The sequence below is a fragment of the Lingula anatina genome, chromosome 1 (genome assembly GCF_051362555.1).
Source record: "Lingula anatina isolate TDL-2025a chromosome 1, LinAna3.0, whole genome shotgun sequence".
NCBI lineage: Eukaryota > Metazoa > Brachiopoda > Lingulata > Lingulida > Lingulidae > Lingula > Lingula anatina.
Window position 1 is genome coordinate 60,704,102 of NC_141767.1, and position 14,522 is coordinate 60,718,623.

At 37.3% G+C, this 14,522-nt stretch overlaps 1 protein-coding gene across 8 annotated transcripts in view; it reads left to right on the plus strand.

The window, feature by feature from the left end:
- LOC106171662 (uncharacterized) overlaps nucleotides 1-8,447 on the plus strand; it is a 29,360-nt gene extending 20,913 nt beyond the window's left edge. For 6 of the 8 annotated variants that reach the window (XM_087016970.1, XM_013552129.2, XM_013552119.2 and 3 more), the window contains exons 2-3: nucleotides 4,576-6,077; nucleotides 6,377-8,447. In XM_087016970.1, coding sequence (XP_086873096.1) covers nucleotides 4,601-6,077; nucleotides 6,377-7,674 — 2,775 coding nt within the window. In that variant the 5' untranslated portion in view covers nucleotides 4,576-4,600 and the 3' untranslated portion in view covers nucleotides 7,675-8,447. Of the gene's footprint in view, nucleotides 1-436; nucleotides 512-4,575; nucleotides 6,078-6,376 lie in introns of all 8 variants that reach the window. The other 2 variants (XM_013552123.2, XM_013552137.2) reach the window with 1 other exon arrangement.
- Nucleotides 8,448-14,522: the final 6,075 nt, after the last annotated feature.

The window sequence follows — 14,522 nt, forward strand, 5'->3', positions numbered from 1 at the left end:
TTTACACAATTTAAAAGCAACAGTGATAATAACAAGTGCACAAAAAGTGGTATTATTGGGTGGGGTGGTGGAGGGGGGGGGGGGCAAATGAAACAAGCCCACAAGAACAGATATGACATCAGCTTGTAAAGGGCACACGCATGTGGCAATAGTTCTATGTAGCTGGAATAGAAAAGTCGAAACATAATCAAACTGGTGGGTGAAGTGATACAAAAGGACTTAAAATGGGAATTATAGACTGGGTTTTCATATTCTAACTCCCTAGGGGTCCAGTTAAATTGCTATCAGCTTTAAAGGGAGCCGAACGCACACAAAAGTTAATTACCCCCTTACAGCTTTTAGTAGGAGGGACAGACATTTAAGCTGGTTCAGCTGACAGCAATTTAGTGAGACTCCCCTGGGAGATAGATCGATCCAAATATCTGTGTCTTTACAGTTTTGCCAGGACATGGATTTTTATAGCCTCTTGAATTAGGGTTTGAACACAGGATGGGATGAGGCCTTACCTGCAGTAAGTACCTAGCTGGCATTTAAGGGTGAAAACTTAGGCAACTTCTTGGCTTCTTTAACTTAATCAGAATAGTCGACAAGCTAACTTAACCTCTTTAGACTTTACATGTAACGTATAATAAGGAAGTACCTACTACAATAAAAGGTATTACTTAAAGTTACCGAAATTGCCTGTGAATTATTAAATGGTTCTGATAAACTGATGACAGCGATTCAATGAAAAAAATTCTCAAGGGCATTCTGTACCGCAATATCAGGTAAAACCAATTCTCTCTTCCCACCAGTAAATTCTTTTGTTTGCGCACAGCTAGCAACATGGTCTAGGGCTTTAGATGGAAAGTGCTTGTTATATAATCTGCCTTTGTTTTTCTGTCTGGCAAAGAAGGGACAAATTAAGGAGGGATTTCCAATTTCAAGTTTATTTTTCCTTAGCACAAACATACATGATTATAAATATAAACTGCACACAGGCCATATTCCATGTAGCATACCAAGCACTTAACCTCAGAGCAATTGATTTCTGTCAGAGGGTCTTAGGACGCATTCACATCGAGTTGAGCCATGGCTCTACAAAGCCACGACCTAAATATGGCGGACGTACATGAAAGGAAAACCGCCTAATCTTTTAATAGTTTCTCCGCCTCTCACATGCCTTCCCATGTGTCGTCCCAATGGAGCCGAGATTTAATGACTGTACCCCCGCAAGAACGACGCATGGGGAGGCGTGTGAGAGGCGGAGAGACTATTAAAAGATTAGGTGGTTTTCCTTTCATGTACGTCCGCCATATTTAGGTCGTGGCTTTGTAGAGCCATGGCTCAACTCGATGTGAATGCGGCCTTACAGACCTGTCAAGTGCCAGTGCCTGAGTAGTTATGTAAATAGTGACCAACCTATAATTATCATTTGGATCTCATCATGGTGTCACAGTACAGAAAATTGAACAGAGACAGTGGGAGCATTCTCATCGAGAAGAGCGTCATTCACTCGACTGGTTGAAATGAGGCAAGATTTAATTACTGTCCCCCTGCAGGGACGATGCGCTGGGAGGCGTGTGAGAGGCAGAGAGACCATTAATGCATTAAGCGGCCTTCCTTTCATGTAGGTCAGCCATATTTAGGGCCCCACTAGACCTCGGCTTTTCTCAATGTGAATGTTCCCAGTGACACATCTGTGAATTTCTAGTGAAAAGTCAATCTGTGACCCTGGTAGCGGGTAAGAATCTTATAGGTTGCTTGTCTCATGGTCCCTGTAATGTTGTAGACACAAATTTTGATCACAAGAGAGTGGTGGATTATGGATGAAAAAAAATTTATGAGTTCACCATTAGTCATTCGATATTGTTTCAATCAATTTTAAATAGTCCAAAATTGGAAAGATACATATTATTTATTTAAAGTAGACATCAAAACCTTAAATATGATTATTTGAAGAAAAAATTTTCTTAGTTTAGTTACTTCATTGTTGGAATGGAAAAATAAAACAAAGTTTGCTTATATAAGCTGAGACATTTTTTTTTGACCACTCCCTTAAGGACATCAGTGCATGTACGTCATGTCATGCTAGAATGGAGCAACAATTACATGTTAATCTAAGGTCAACCTGATATTATCATGTCATGCTAGAATGGAGCAATGATTACAAGTTAATCTGAGGTCAACTTGTTATTATACTGTTTCAATCTCACTTTTTGTACCTTCTCTCAGCCTTGCTATGGTTTATGATTTATGATCCTCTTTTTATTATGATTTTGGTTTTCCAGCCTCATTTCATGAATAATTTTGGGTTGTTACAATGGTCATATAATAAATGATTTATATAATAAGTCAGCAGTTATTCCACATATGTTTGTACTGTCATAGGATATAAGCTTTTTGTGCCATGGGTGCCTATACTTTTTATGGACATACACTGTGTCTGAACATCAAGCCATCACCTGCGCCTGTTGTCATCTCCAGTATGGTTACTGTCACAGCAATTTATTCATTAACACTTCAAAACCACGTCACCTATTGTTCTCAAACTCATAGGAATGACTCTTGGGAATACAATGTAACACAAATTGGAAAACCAGTCTGATTAGATTGTTATTTTTAAAGGCACAAAAAGGAAGATTTCGGGACCTAAATTCATATTTAAGGAATTATCCTGGGGTAAACAACATTAGGCATGTCTTAATCTCTGAAGTACTTCACAGTAAGCACTATATAAAATGGCTAAATTCACAGGAAGAAGGATATCGACAAAGGGATTGAAAACAAAATTACAGATGGAGTTGGCTAGAAAAGGAAGTAACAATTTGTGTTGGGAGAATCTATTAGGAAGGTGTATGTATCATGCAAATTTCTTTGCATTATAACCTGTGAGACCTTATGACCTTTAAGGCCCCATTCAGATCAAGAAGAGCTGAGTGCTAGCTAGGCAGTGACCTAAATATGGCGGACCTACATGAAAGGAAGACCACCTAATCCTGTAATGGTCTCTCTGCCTCTCACACACATCATCCCTGCAGGGGCACAGTAATTAAATTTCGGCTCAATTCAACTGGCCTAAGGATGTCGCGTGGGGAGCCGTATGAGAGTGGGTCGACCATAGTTAGTCCTTGTATCTGTTCGTTTGTTGTTCTGAATGCGCTCTAAGAGGTTCACAGGCTGTCAGAAAACAATTTTGCACAGATAAAACATTGCCCTGTAAGCAGCCCCCTGGACTCTATGTAATATTTTCAGATTTTTTCACTAAATGCTAGTCTCATCCCTATTTAATGGCATGATTGAAAAAAAAATTATAATATCAATTAAATTGATTAGTAAAAATTAACAAATTCTGCAGATGAAATATTTCTGGTCTTGTGTGTCTTGAAATTTCTTTTAACCTACTTATATTTATCCCATCTTTTATAATTATATCAATTTGTTCAACCAACCCTGTTGAAAGTGATTTTAGCATTGGATCAGACAGGATACTTAGCCTAAAACAAATACCCACATGATATTTCAATTTGTGAAATGGATTTCAGTGGTCAAAAATTGTACTGGTAACATTTTGTTTAAAGTGTCAGTATACTGATTTGTTATTGCTCTAACTTCTCCCATATTGTTTTTTAATTAGACTGTATTGATGATATGCCATGACTGTGGTACATCTTGTTCTTTATTTGAAATGAAATTGCTACCCATGCTAAAAAACGGTTACATAAAAGGAATGTAACAACTGTTACCAACTTATAAGCCAATTTAAAAAGAAAGCGTGGCTAAAAAAGCCATTAAAGATACGAGATAGAAGTCCCACTGGAAAAACATGACTTAAAATATCATGTATTTTGGTTTAAGATGTTTTGCCATGTAGGTAATGAAGGAAATGCTTTTGGTAGTGTAATATTTTAACCACTTTTATAGGATTTCAACTATCAGTTGAGATAGGGTTACATAGTCTTACAAAGAAGATTTCAGGTTAAAAGACTTTTTACCTCCACCATGGAGGTTGTTTTCACCTCTGTGTGTCTGTTTGTCACCAGCCTAACTCAAAAAACGAAGAATAGATTTGATGAAATTTTTATGATAGGTCAGAAATAAACTAACTTAAAAGTGCTTAGATTTGGGGGATGATCCATTAATTAATTAATTAATGGTTTATTATTAATTGATTATTTGTCTTGATGGAGTGCATCTCTTATTTCAGTTATATCATGACCAAACAGCACTTTTCCTTCATAGAGATAAGAGGAAAACCGTTCTTTTACTGACTTGATTTCACCTTCCGTTTCAAGCATTTTAGATGTTAATAAAGGAAATAAAAAAATCACTTAAACAAATGTTTTCTTATACATTTTTCAATTGATTATTAATTGATTATTTGTCTTGATGGAGGACTGTGCTCTCCGAGTGCATTTCTTATTTCAGTTATATCATGACCAAACAGCACTTTTCCTTCATAGAGATTAGAGGAAAACCATTCTTTTACTGACTTGATTTCACCTCCGTTTTCAAGCATTTTAGATGTTAATAAAGGAAATCAAAAAATAACTTAAACAAATTTTTTCTTATACATTTTTCAATTGATTTTTCCAGCTGGAGTAGATGTACCCAAGAGTGAATGAACATGCCTTACCAAGTGAAAGCAGAACCTCCAGCAGATATTCTAAATGCCCCACAATATGCAGTTTCCCAGCAATCTTCTCATCCTGGAACTGCAAGTCAAGCATTGGCACACCAGGCAATGGTCAACCAGTTAGGACAGGCAAACCACCCACACAACCAACCTGTATCACAGAATTCTCAAGTGCAACAGCCGCAGGCTACTGCTAACTCTAAACCACAGCAGACAGCAGCAATTGATGAAAACCAGATAGACTATGCAAGTGCTTGTGGTTTGTTTGGTTGGGAAACTATTGATGGAGTTAGCATTCCATACTTATTAAGGCAAAATAAAAAATTTGTTGCTGTTCGTGTTGTAGAGATGAAACTCTTGTCTAAGTTTCCAAATGTGTACCCGGATGAATTAACAAAAAGGCCTCCGTTGATGAGTTATTACATTACACCCAATGAAGCAAAGCTGATGATTGAGATCAATGTGGAACATTGTGCATATGAATATGGCCCAGCTCCATTCACAACAAAAGATCTTGTTGTTAAAGTGTCTGAATTCAATGAGTTTTATGAGCTAGTAAAAGGTTCTTTCTCAGAAAGTGAATTGGATAAATGGAGAAATGGCATGATGACAGGAGCTAAGCCAGGATTAGGAGGATGGATCCAAATGAACAACACTGTTGTACCTTTTGTGTGTAGAGCTGGACTCAAGTATGTGCCTCTGTCTGTCATCAAATATGCTGCCAACTTGCTCAATAATGTTGACTTGAAATACAACACGCATGACCCAATGGATTATGAATGTGAATTCATGAACTCGGCATGCAAGAAAGCTGGACTGAATTTTCAATTTGCAAAGGAGAGGACAAAGTTGGTGAGATTGAGCCTTGTTGAAGCTTTGGCAAAACCGAAAGTTCAGCCCCTTCCACCAGATAACCCATTTAGTCATGCAAAGTACACAGAACCTCCTAGATCCACGCTGCCACATCAGCCAGTTGTGCAACGCCCCCAACCAACAAGTCAACAGATGTCCACAAATTTGTCTGGAACACCAAGTGTGAATAGTCAGTATATGCAAACAATCTCTTCGGGGGTTGCCTTTCTACCTGGTTCTACATCTACAAATCAAATTGTTTCTCCTCACAGAACTTCTACTGTATCATCCGTATCATCTAACAGTCAGCAAATGCCTCTGAAGTCACCCTCACAGGCTGCATTCCAAGGACCAGCTTATCAACACCCAGGAAAAAATCAGCAGAACACCAGACCTCAGATACCCACCATAACAAAGGCCCCAAGTGTTCCTCAGAACCTACAGCAAGCAGGAGGACCTTCCAGGGCAATTTCGTCACAGATTGGCTCTTTTCAAAAACCATCACAGGTCAGCAATGCACAAAACACTGTCCAGTCAGCTAGAGGACCTCCAAACAGGACTGCACCACCGAGCACAGTAACTACAACAGTTGCAAGTATTATGGGAATGGGTAAGGTTTTTGTTTCTTTTTTCCCCAATAACTTTTTTGGACTCTCAAACACTTTATAAGACCTTTCGTGTAATTTTATGTAATGAAAAAAGCACATTTCTTCAGAATCTCTCTGCCGGTGGTAGTACCTCTAATGTTTGGTGTGTTCTGAAAATATTTTACTTATCTCTCAACAATCACCACCAAAAATGAAGTTTTAACTTGCCTTTAATTTTGGGGTGTTCAGTGTCTTGTATGCTCTTACTGATTTATGTCATTTACTTGTTTGTTAGATATTTAAAAAATCCAACATTTTACAGGTAACCAGCAGTATCCAATACAGACAACTGTTGGAGCAGCAAGCATGATGCAATACCCTGCTACAGGATTTATGGGCTTCCCAGGGATGGTGCCATTCATGCAACAACAAGTAAGACCTGGAATGTTTCCAATATTTGGAAGTTTTCCATTTTTCCCAGGATTACCACCTCCACCACCATATAGTCAAAGTCAGAATCGCCCTTCTGCAGCTTCTGGGAGGCCAACTACTACCACTGCATCTAGGCAGGTGAACCCTCAAAATTATCCATATGCTTCAGGAGCTCCAAACCCAGTCTGCAAAACTCCATCAGCACCTTCAGCCTATACTGCAACCTCGAAGCAATATGGCAGTGTTCCAAATACAATCTCTACTGGTCATCATCCACCACATGGACAGTACATATCAGGAAGTCCATCAAATCCACTTCCAGAATCTATGAGAAACTTGGTTCAGAAATCGGATAATTCATTTCCAGTGACTCCAGCACAGGTTACAGTAAATGGTGTCAATAACAGCAGACCACAACCAAGTATTGTAACAAACAGGCAACCATCCACCTCTGGCCACAAAGTATCAATGGTAAATGTGGGTGGTAGGAATGTTCCTTGTCTGGTAATGGCAGGCAGTGGAGAGAAATATATCTTACTGCAAGAGATTGCTGCTAGATTTTTAAGAGGTTGTTCCATCGAGGAATTTCAGTTTGTTTTAGAGAATGTTCTTGAAGTCGGCATCACCCAGTGCTCCAGTGAAATGGGAAAAGAATTCATGCAAATGTGCATGCAACCTGAACCATTTTCAAATTCAAGTATGATCAAATTTTCTGATTTTAAAACGTTTTTACCACAACTCAAGTATATTTTGAAAAATAAGATGGTAGTTGATGAAGATAATAGTGAAAACGTAAACCAGCAAACATCTCCTAGAATACAGCCTAGGGCAGTTGGGATGGAAAATACCATGAACCATGATGCACAGGTGATGGGCAATAAACGCCCGGCTTCAGAAAGTCTTCAAGGTCCTCCTGCTAAAAAAGGCAAAGGATCATTGGACAATGCAATTAACAAACTCCTACAACAGAAAGATGGTCTTGAAAAAGTTCCTGGACCAATTAGATATACTACTACAAATAAAGAGTGTTCGATCCAAATGATTGAGCGACAGAGGGGAGATGAAGCTATTGTCCCACAGGCACACACACCAAGTCCTTCACCAGCAGTTTATAATAATAATACAACAGGAAAAAATGGCACACATCAAAAGGACACTGAGCATCCTGTAGTTATTTGCCTAGATTAAGACTTGTGTTGTTTTTTGTAAAGGAAGTGTGGTATATCTATCAAATCTGAAGCCACTTTATTATATGTACATGTAAACTTCATGAGTTTGGTTCCATATTGCTGAACAATCAATCACAAATATTTTAAACTCGTACTTTGCTCTCCATTGTCGAACCAAAAAATGATTTTAAATGTTTTTTCCATGTTATCCTTTTTTAAAACAAACTTTACTCTTTGTATGTAAATAAAATTAAGTCTGTAAGTACATCACTGACATTTATTAGGTTAGTCTTGTGAAATATATGCTGCCATGAGTCATGCTAGGGGATGGTGGAAAGAACAGCCAGCAGTCGGTTTACACAGGAAGGTGTTTAGTTTTAGGGCATTTATTTATATATTATATAAAATACTTTAATATTTATGTAGTTTCCATACTGAAAGAAAGGGTAAGTTTCTAAAGAGATGTCTTTGATGAAGTTGCTCCATTTCTGAACTGATGTTTTTTATTTCATTTTATTTTTTTTTTTTTTACAAAAATGTTTTGGTCACTTTTTGTAATTTAATTATTTTCTCCTTCGTGGTTTTGCTATCTCCCATTTTGTTATGCAATATATATATATCAAAAGGGAAGGTCATAAGTTACACAGGTAAATGTCACTACAATTCATTACAAGCAAAACAAATAAAGGTGAATCTCGGATTTTCTTTTTCATGGCCAGTATGATTTCTTTATACATACTTTATTCTTCAAATGTAATTTCAAAGCATACAATAAACAGTAAACCATTTCAAGAGGCTTGTTTTTAAGATTAATCTTAATTGTTTTAAATCTGTTTAAAACTAATAGGGTTTTCAGAAATAATATTTATCCTCTGCCCAGGAAAAGGAAGAAGGTGAATGTAAAGTTCTCAAACTTAAAAGGAGCTGTTACCAGCATAGCATTTTTTGGGGGGGTTGACACTGAGCATCTGACTTCAATGAATTGGCCAGTTGTGCAGTGAAAGGTAGTTTTGCATTTTCTGTATACTTGGGTGGAAGCCGTTAAGTCAACTGGAAGAGTGATAGGTCACTTGTATAAGAGATTGGTTTAACATTGCTGATTTATTTAACTTCGTAAAGTACATAACATTCTGATCAGTCACCAATTATAAATACCTCCTTCCCATACCCAGATTGATCTAACAGGATTGACCCATCTCCATAAAGTACATAACATTCTGATCAGTCGCCAATTATAAAGACCTCATTCTAATACCTAGATTGATCTAACAGGATTGACCCATCTCCGCGGAGTTTCTTGCTAAATTGTTTTCAGTTTAAGCAGCTCTGATGTCTGGCACGCCTACTGAAGCTGCTAAACGATAGGTACTTACCCCCTAACAGCTTCAGTAGGTGTACTTAGACCAGCCCAAAAGAAATCACTACACATAACGTAATGCAGCAGTGCTTCAGTCAAGGCAGTAAGTTGATTATTACTGACACACCCGACTTCACATTTATCTACATATTTACTTGAAATGCACGTATTAGAAATAAATAATATATTTTTACCTGGACATACCTTTGAAACAAAAATAGTCCACATTAAATGTCAAGTCTGTATTTATTTATTTATCAACATAATGACCAGCTCGCAGACTGCTACATCTCTTCTTTGTAAAATTGGAAACTGAGAAATCAAATAGAACTCTTGTTCTTTGAGGGGGTGTTCACAACGAATGAAGTCCACAGGGACTTGCTGAATACAATCAGATTAACACACCTCTTGTTTACAACGTGCTCCTGACTAAGGTCGTTTATCGTATAATTCAAATTGATTTATCCTAATGATTTCACTTTGAGACGCACAAATCAGAATACATATGGTTTTTGATAACTGCCCACTTCCATTTTATATTGTTAAAACTGCAAACAAACGGAAACTAATATTTTGACAACAACAAGACTAAAGGGTTTCAAAGGTATACTGGTACTATACGCGTTTGAAAATATCTCAAAGTCTAATTTTCCATGTTAATGACGCATATCTATCCCAGCGCAGTCCTTAAAAATGATAAATCTCCTCAAATAAAAAAAAATGATGTCGACATTTCCATCTGAAATGTGCAGGAAAACATGGCGGAAGAATTTTTAATTAGAAATAGTATAAAACAACGAATCCCAGTGCAGAGACAGGTCTAGCAATAAAGTAGGAGAAACATATTCGAGGAAAATTCGATATGGCTGGAAAAATCGCTTACAGGATACATTTATGAACGGCCGCTATTTTAGAGGCAATGCAGAGCTATTATTATCTTTGGTCACATAGAGATCTAAAAGGGTGGAACTGGAAACAGCAGATGGGGATTCTTGGATTCTTTCCAGCAACCATAATTCTATAATTTCGAAGGCTTTCACGCAACGTAGGTGGACGGAGGGGTAGGGACCAAAGGGAATGTCGTTTTACGCCAGCACTCCAGACTAGGACGGTAGGCCTACCCATTCTAGTCCATTAGTTTGATGGGCCCTTGCAGTGCCCTGGCTCAGGAGTAGGCTATAAGACAAACAAGACGCCCACTGATTTCTAGGTGTTTTAGGCTTCGTTCACATGCAATGTCTATTTTCTAATTTCTATTTTCTATTTGCGCTATCTTATGATCACGGTCTGTGCCCTGAATATCCCGCCGCGTAATTACTGGCAGCGCGAGCCAGTTACTTATAGTAACTTATAGTAACTGGCTCGCGCTGACCGTGATCATAAGACATACCGCAAATAGAAAATAGAATTTAGAAAATAGACATTGCATGTGAACGAAGCCTTAAAGTACCCTCTGCCAGTGTTACGGACAGGTTTTTTTTTTTTTTTTTTTTTTTTTTTTTTTTTTTTTTTTTTTTTTTACCAGATATTCACCGACAATTCTCTGGCTAATGATGTGCACATTTCGGTTCAGCGTAAAATTTTGTACAAAAATGACATCACTCAGCTAGTTCCTGGTAGAGAGCAGCTCTACAGCAACATGACCTATGCGCTTTGTTCAGCAAAACTGCCCCACCTTACTACTATCGCCAAAGGGATTATAGTGGTCATACTGGAAAGAGAGCAAAAATAAATTCACAAGTCCCATTCCTATTGACACCCTGGATCCGACAATGATAAAAGTTGCAGTTTTAAGTTAGTAAAGATAGTAAGTAGTAATTAGTGAAGATAGCAAGTAAGTATATTGATGTCGTATATAAGGAATCTATCGCTAAATTCGATAAATTAAAAAATTGCCTCTAGACAGTGAAAATAGGTTAAAACGTGCCTATTTGAATGGATGCATAATCACTGTTCCACATTGCCAGACATGCTGGTTGTTTTAGTTTTTACCACAAAAACATGATGGTACTCAACGTGATATAAGCTCTATGTGCTTTCAACTTAATTTGGATGATCAGAAAACAAATATGAGCTAAAAAAATGTGATCTGGGAAAGACGCCGCTTTGTTAAAGGAGGTCGATTTTTTCCTTATCCGCTTATCCATTGTCATTTTATGAGATAATGTCGTGGCATCAAAAAAACATCAAGGTGAATTAGCTAATTCCAGCTAATGACGTCATAGCAGCGTTTTTGGGGTGAAAACTGCACTATCAATTTCAAACAGATCATCCTCACCTGAAACCGTTTAAATACCTACCGTGTATTTTATCACAATACGTAGTACAAAAAAGTACTACAATCTGGAGCCAGGAAATTTTCTGTTTACTCAGTAAAGAGGCGAAATTATGTCCTGCTTAATACATCGTAATCCTCTCCTATACAAAACAATTAAAACCAAACGCTGGGGCCAGATTGTGGTTCAAGCCCTAGTCGAGGAGGGGGGGGGGGGGAGGGGGGGTGGCAGAGTTCGAGCTTATAATGGTTGGAGATGGAAATGCATTTTTGTTGAGACGACGTTAGTTTTAGAAAATGATCTTGCAAACCTGTTTGGATACACTGTTATAAATAAATGAAGCAGGCAGCATTGGGTTTACGAAAGCACGACCAAAATTCGTTTCATGGACTATTAAGTGACAACACCCGTAGGTCTTTAATCATCATGTATCCTGCTTACACAGAACAGGCCTTTCATTAGTTTTGAAAAAAATACAGAAAAAAAAAAGATTTACCTGTTTTTGTATGTAAATAACATGCCAAGCTCAAAAAGGAGTGGGGTGGAGGCGAATCTATATATACAAAATTCCTGATAAACGAGTTCTTATGTTAACGTTTTTCACATTTAAACCGCATCAGCAGAAAAGTAAAAATCAAAATACAAGATTACACAAGAAGGCAAGGATAGGATAGAGCGTTTTGTTTGAATGCATCAAAAACTAAAAAGACACCCTCAAAGGGGGATTTTACGCCCATACTTGGCAGCAATTTATTATAAAAATCATCAACTTTGTTTTTATATTTCTGGAAACCTCAGTTTGAAATAAACATGCCTTATAGGCACAACTTCAACCAACATTTCGGTTTTCTGGAAGGGGCAAAACCACTGCGAAAAATTCTCATTTAACTTTCAATTTGTCCTAGAACATAATGTGTTTGTCTTGTAATGAAAAATGCTCTTAATCAGTTCTAGGACATTCTGAAGGACTTCCCAAAAACAGTTCTCGAGCTGTTACAGTCATTACAGAACAACATTAGAATGTTTAAAAAAATACACCAAATGTTTTAGAATTGACTGAGAACCGTAAACATGTACCTCTAACAAAAATCGTAAATGTTTTACCAAAAAAGTTCAACCAAAATGCCCAAACTCGACCAGGAAAATGTGTCCAAAAGTGGTTTTATTTTCAGTTAAAAGATTTGTTTTTCGTACCTAAACTCCTTAAGGTTTAATCTATCCGCAGAAGTGTGATTTATCATAGTTTCAATCATCAATCGGCATGAAATCACCGTGAAATCAACGTTTGGTAATACATTCTTACCACTACGTATAAATACATAAACACTGTACTGCTTCGACTTCTGCATGTTCCCTTCAGCAAACGTTTTTTTTTTTTAATCCGACTGTTCTGCATTACCAGACATGCAGGCTGTAACTTTTTGCTATCAAAACATACTGGCACTGAAATTGTAACCCATTAATGTAGCAGTTGGTTTTATCAATATAAAATGTTCTCAGACTGTGTAAAAGTCGCTTGGTAACCTTGGCAACCAACATAAAATAACATAATTAATATTCTATTTATATTGGTTGTATAATAACAAGCACAATAAAATGTACCACATTGAGATGAACAGGAAATTAGTTGCGATCAAAAATCCTTGAGATCAATAAATGTTTTCAAGATATCTAATACCAAAGAAAATTATCCAAATTCACTCTAATATAATAATGATTGTGGTAAATGCCACACCATCAAATTTTCCATAAATTAACACAACAGGAAATTTGAAATAAAAAAAAATTAATTGGGGGGGGGGGGGGGGGGGGGGGAAGGTAGGGGGAGGTCGCTTCGCATCTGCCGACCCCCTCCCCCCTTTAATAATCCTGGATCCGCCCCAGAGTTTAACATTGCAACCATTATTAACAAACTAGATTACTTTACATCAGTGTAAGAATATAGTATCTGCCTCAAAATAAGTGAAATATCATCTGTGTACCAGTATAAAGATATTTTATGCAGTATTTTCGAATGCTTGTAGAGAAAACAAAGCCTTTTAATAACTCCAATACAGTACAAGGCAGCAACGCTGTAAAATGGACAAACGTAAAAGTAAAAAATACACAATATAAAAATGCAATATTACATAATGTAAATTCCACACCAAATTTTAAATATGCACAACAGCTAACATGTATGTTAGGGACATCTAACTAGCATAAGGCATCAAGCCCATGACAATTCAAATTAACACACTTAAAAAGCCAGAATTAATATGACTGGGCCAAGGGTCTTATCATAAAAATTCCAAAGAAAGGTAACTTGCATAACTGTGACAACAAAGTGGCATAACTCTTTTCTCTATCCCAAGCAAGATCTTCTGCAGGATTCTTCTTCAGAGAATTACTTCAGCCATTGACAGCAGGCTGAGACAGGAATAGGCTGGATTCCACAAGGGTTGTGGATGCCTACAATGTTGTATAGGGAGACTCTTTGGGAAAATCTGGAGTCTTCTGGGATCCCTGGCAAGATTATCACACCAAACTGTACTAAAGTAATTTTAAGAGCAGCGTAATTCCTGACAGCAACCACTTCTCAGAACCATTGCCAGTGAACTCTGGCATCCATCAAGGGCTTATCCTCTCTCCTATATTATTCCTAGTAAACCATCAAATGGATATCCTGATAGACAACATCAGATAAGGTCAGAGGCATAAAGTGAACCCTGTTCTCCCACCTGGGGACCATGACATTGCCAAGGATCTGGCAGTCCTTTCTGCAAGGAACAATGATCTACAGGAGAGAACTGACAGACACACTGTGATTGTACACAAAAATCAAAACTTGAGAGAGCTATGGAAAATGCAAATTTTGGCATTTTTCATAAATATACAGTTACCATAAGATGGCAATTATGTGTTATAGGAACTTGGCACTTGCAACACATGCTCCAAACTTTGGGAATTAACTGCCATGGAATGTAAGAAGTCAAAAATTTTCAAATATTTTAAAACTATACAAAAACTTGTTTTCAAAGAGCTTTAAAAAGTCTGTTTTAGAACAGTATTTAATAAACTAACCATTGTTTACCTCATATTTATGCTATAAAAAACTATTCTTTTTATCTTCAGTGTCATATGTTTGCAATCACTGAGTAAGGCCAGGGTCAAAGATTTTAATGGAAAGTGCCATGAAATAAATCCATTTTATTCCCTATGCCAACAACTAGAGTAAGAGAATGTTTTTATTGG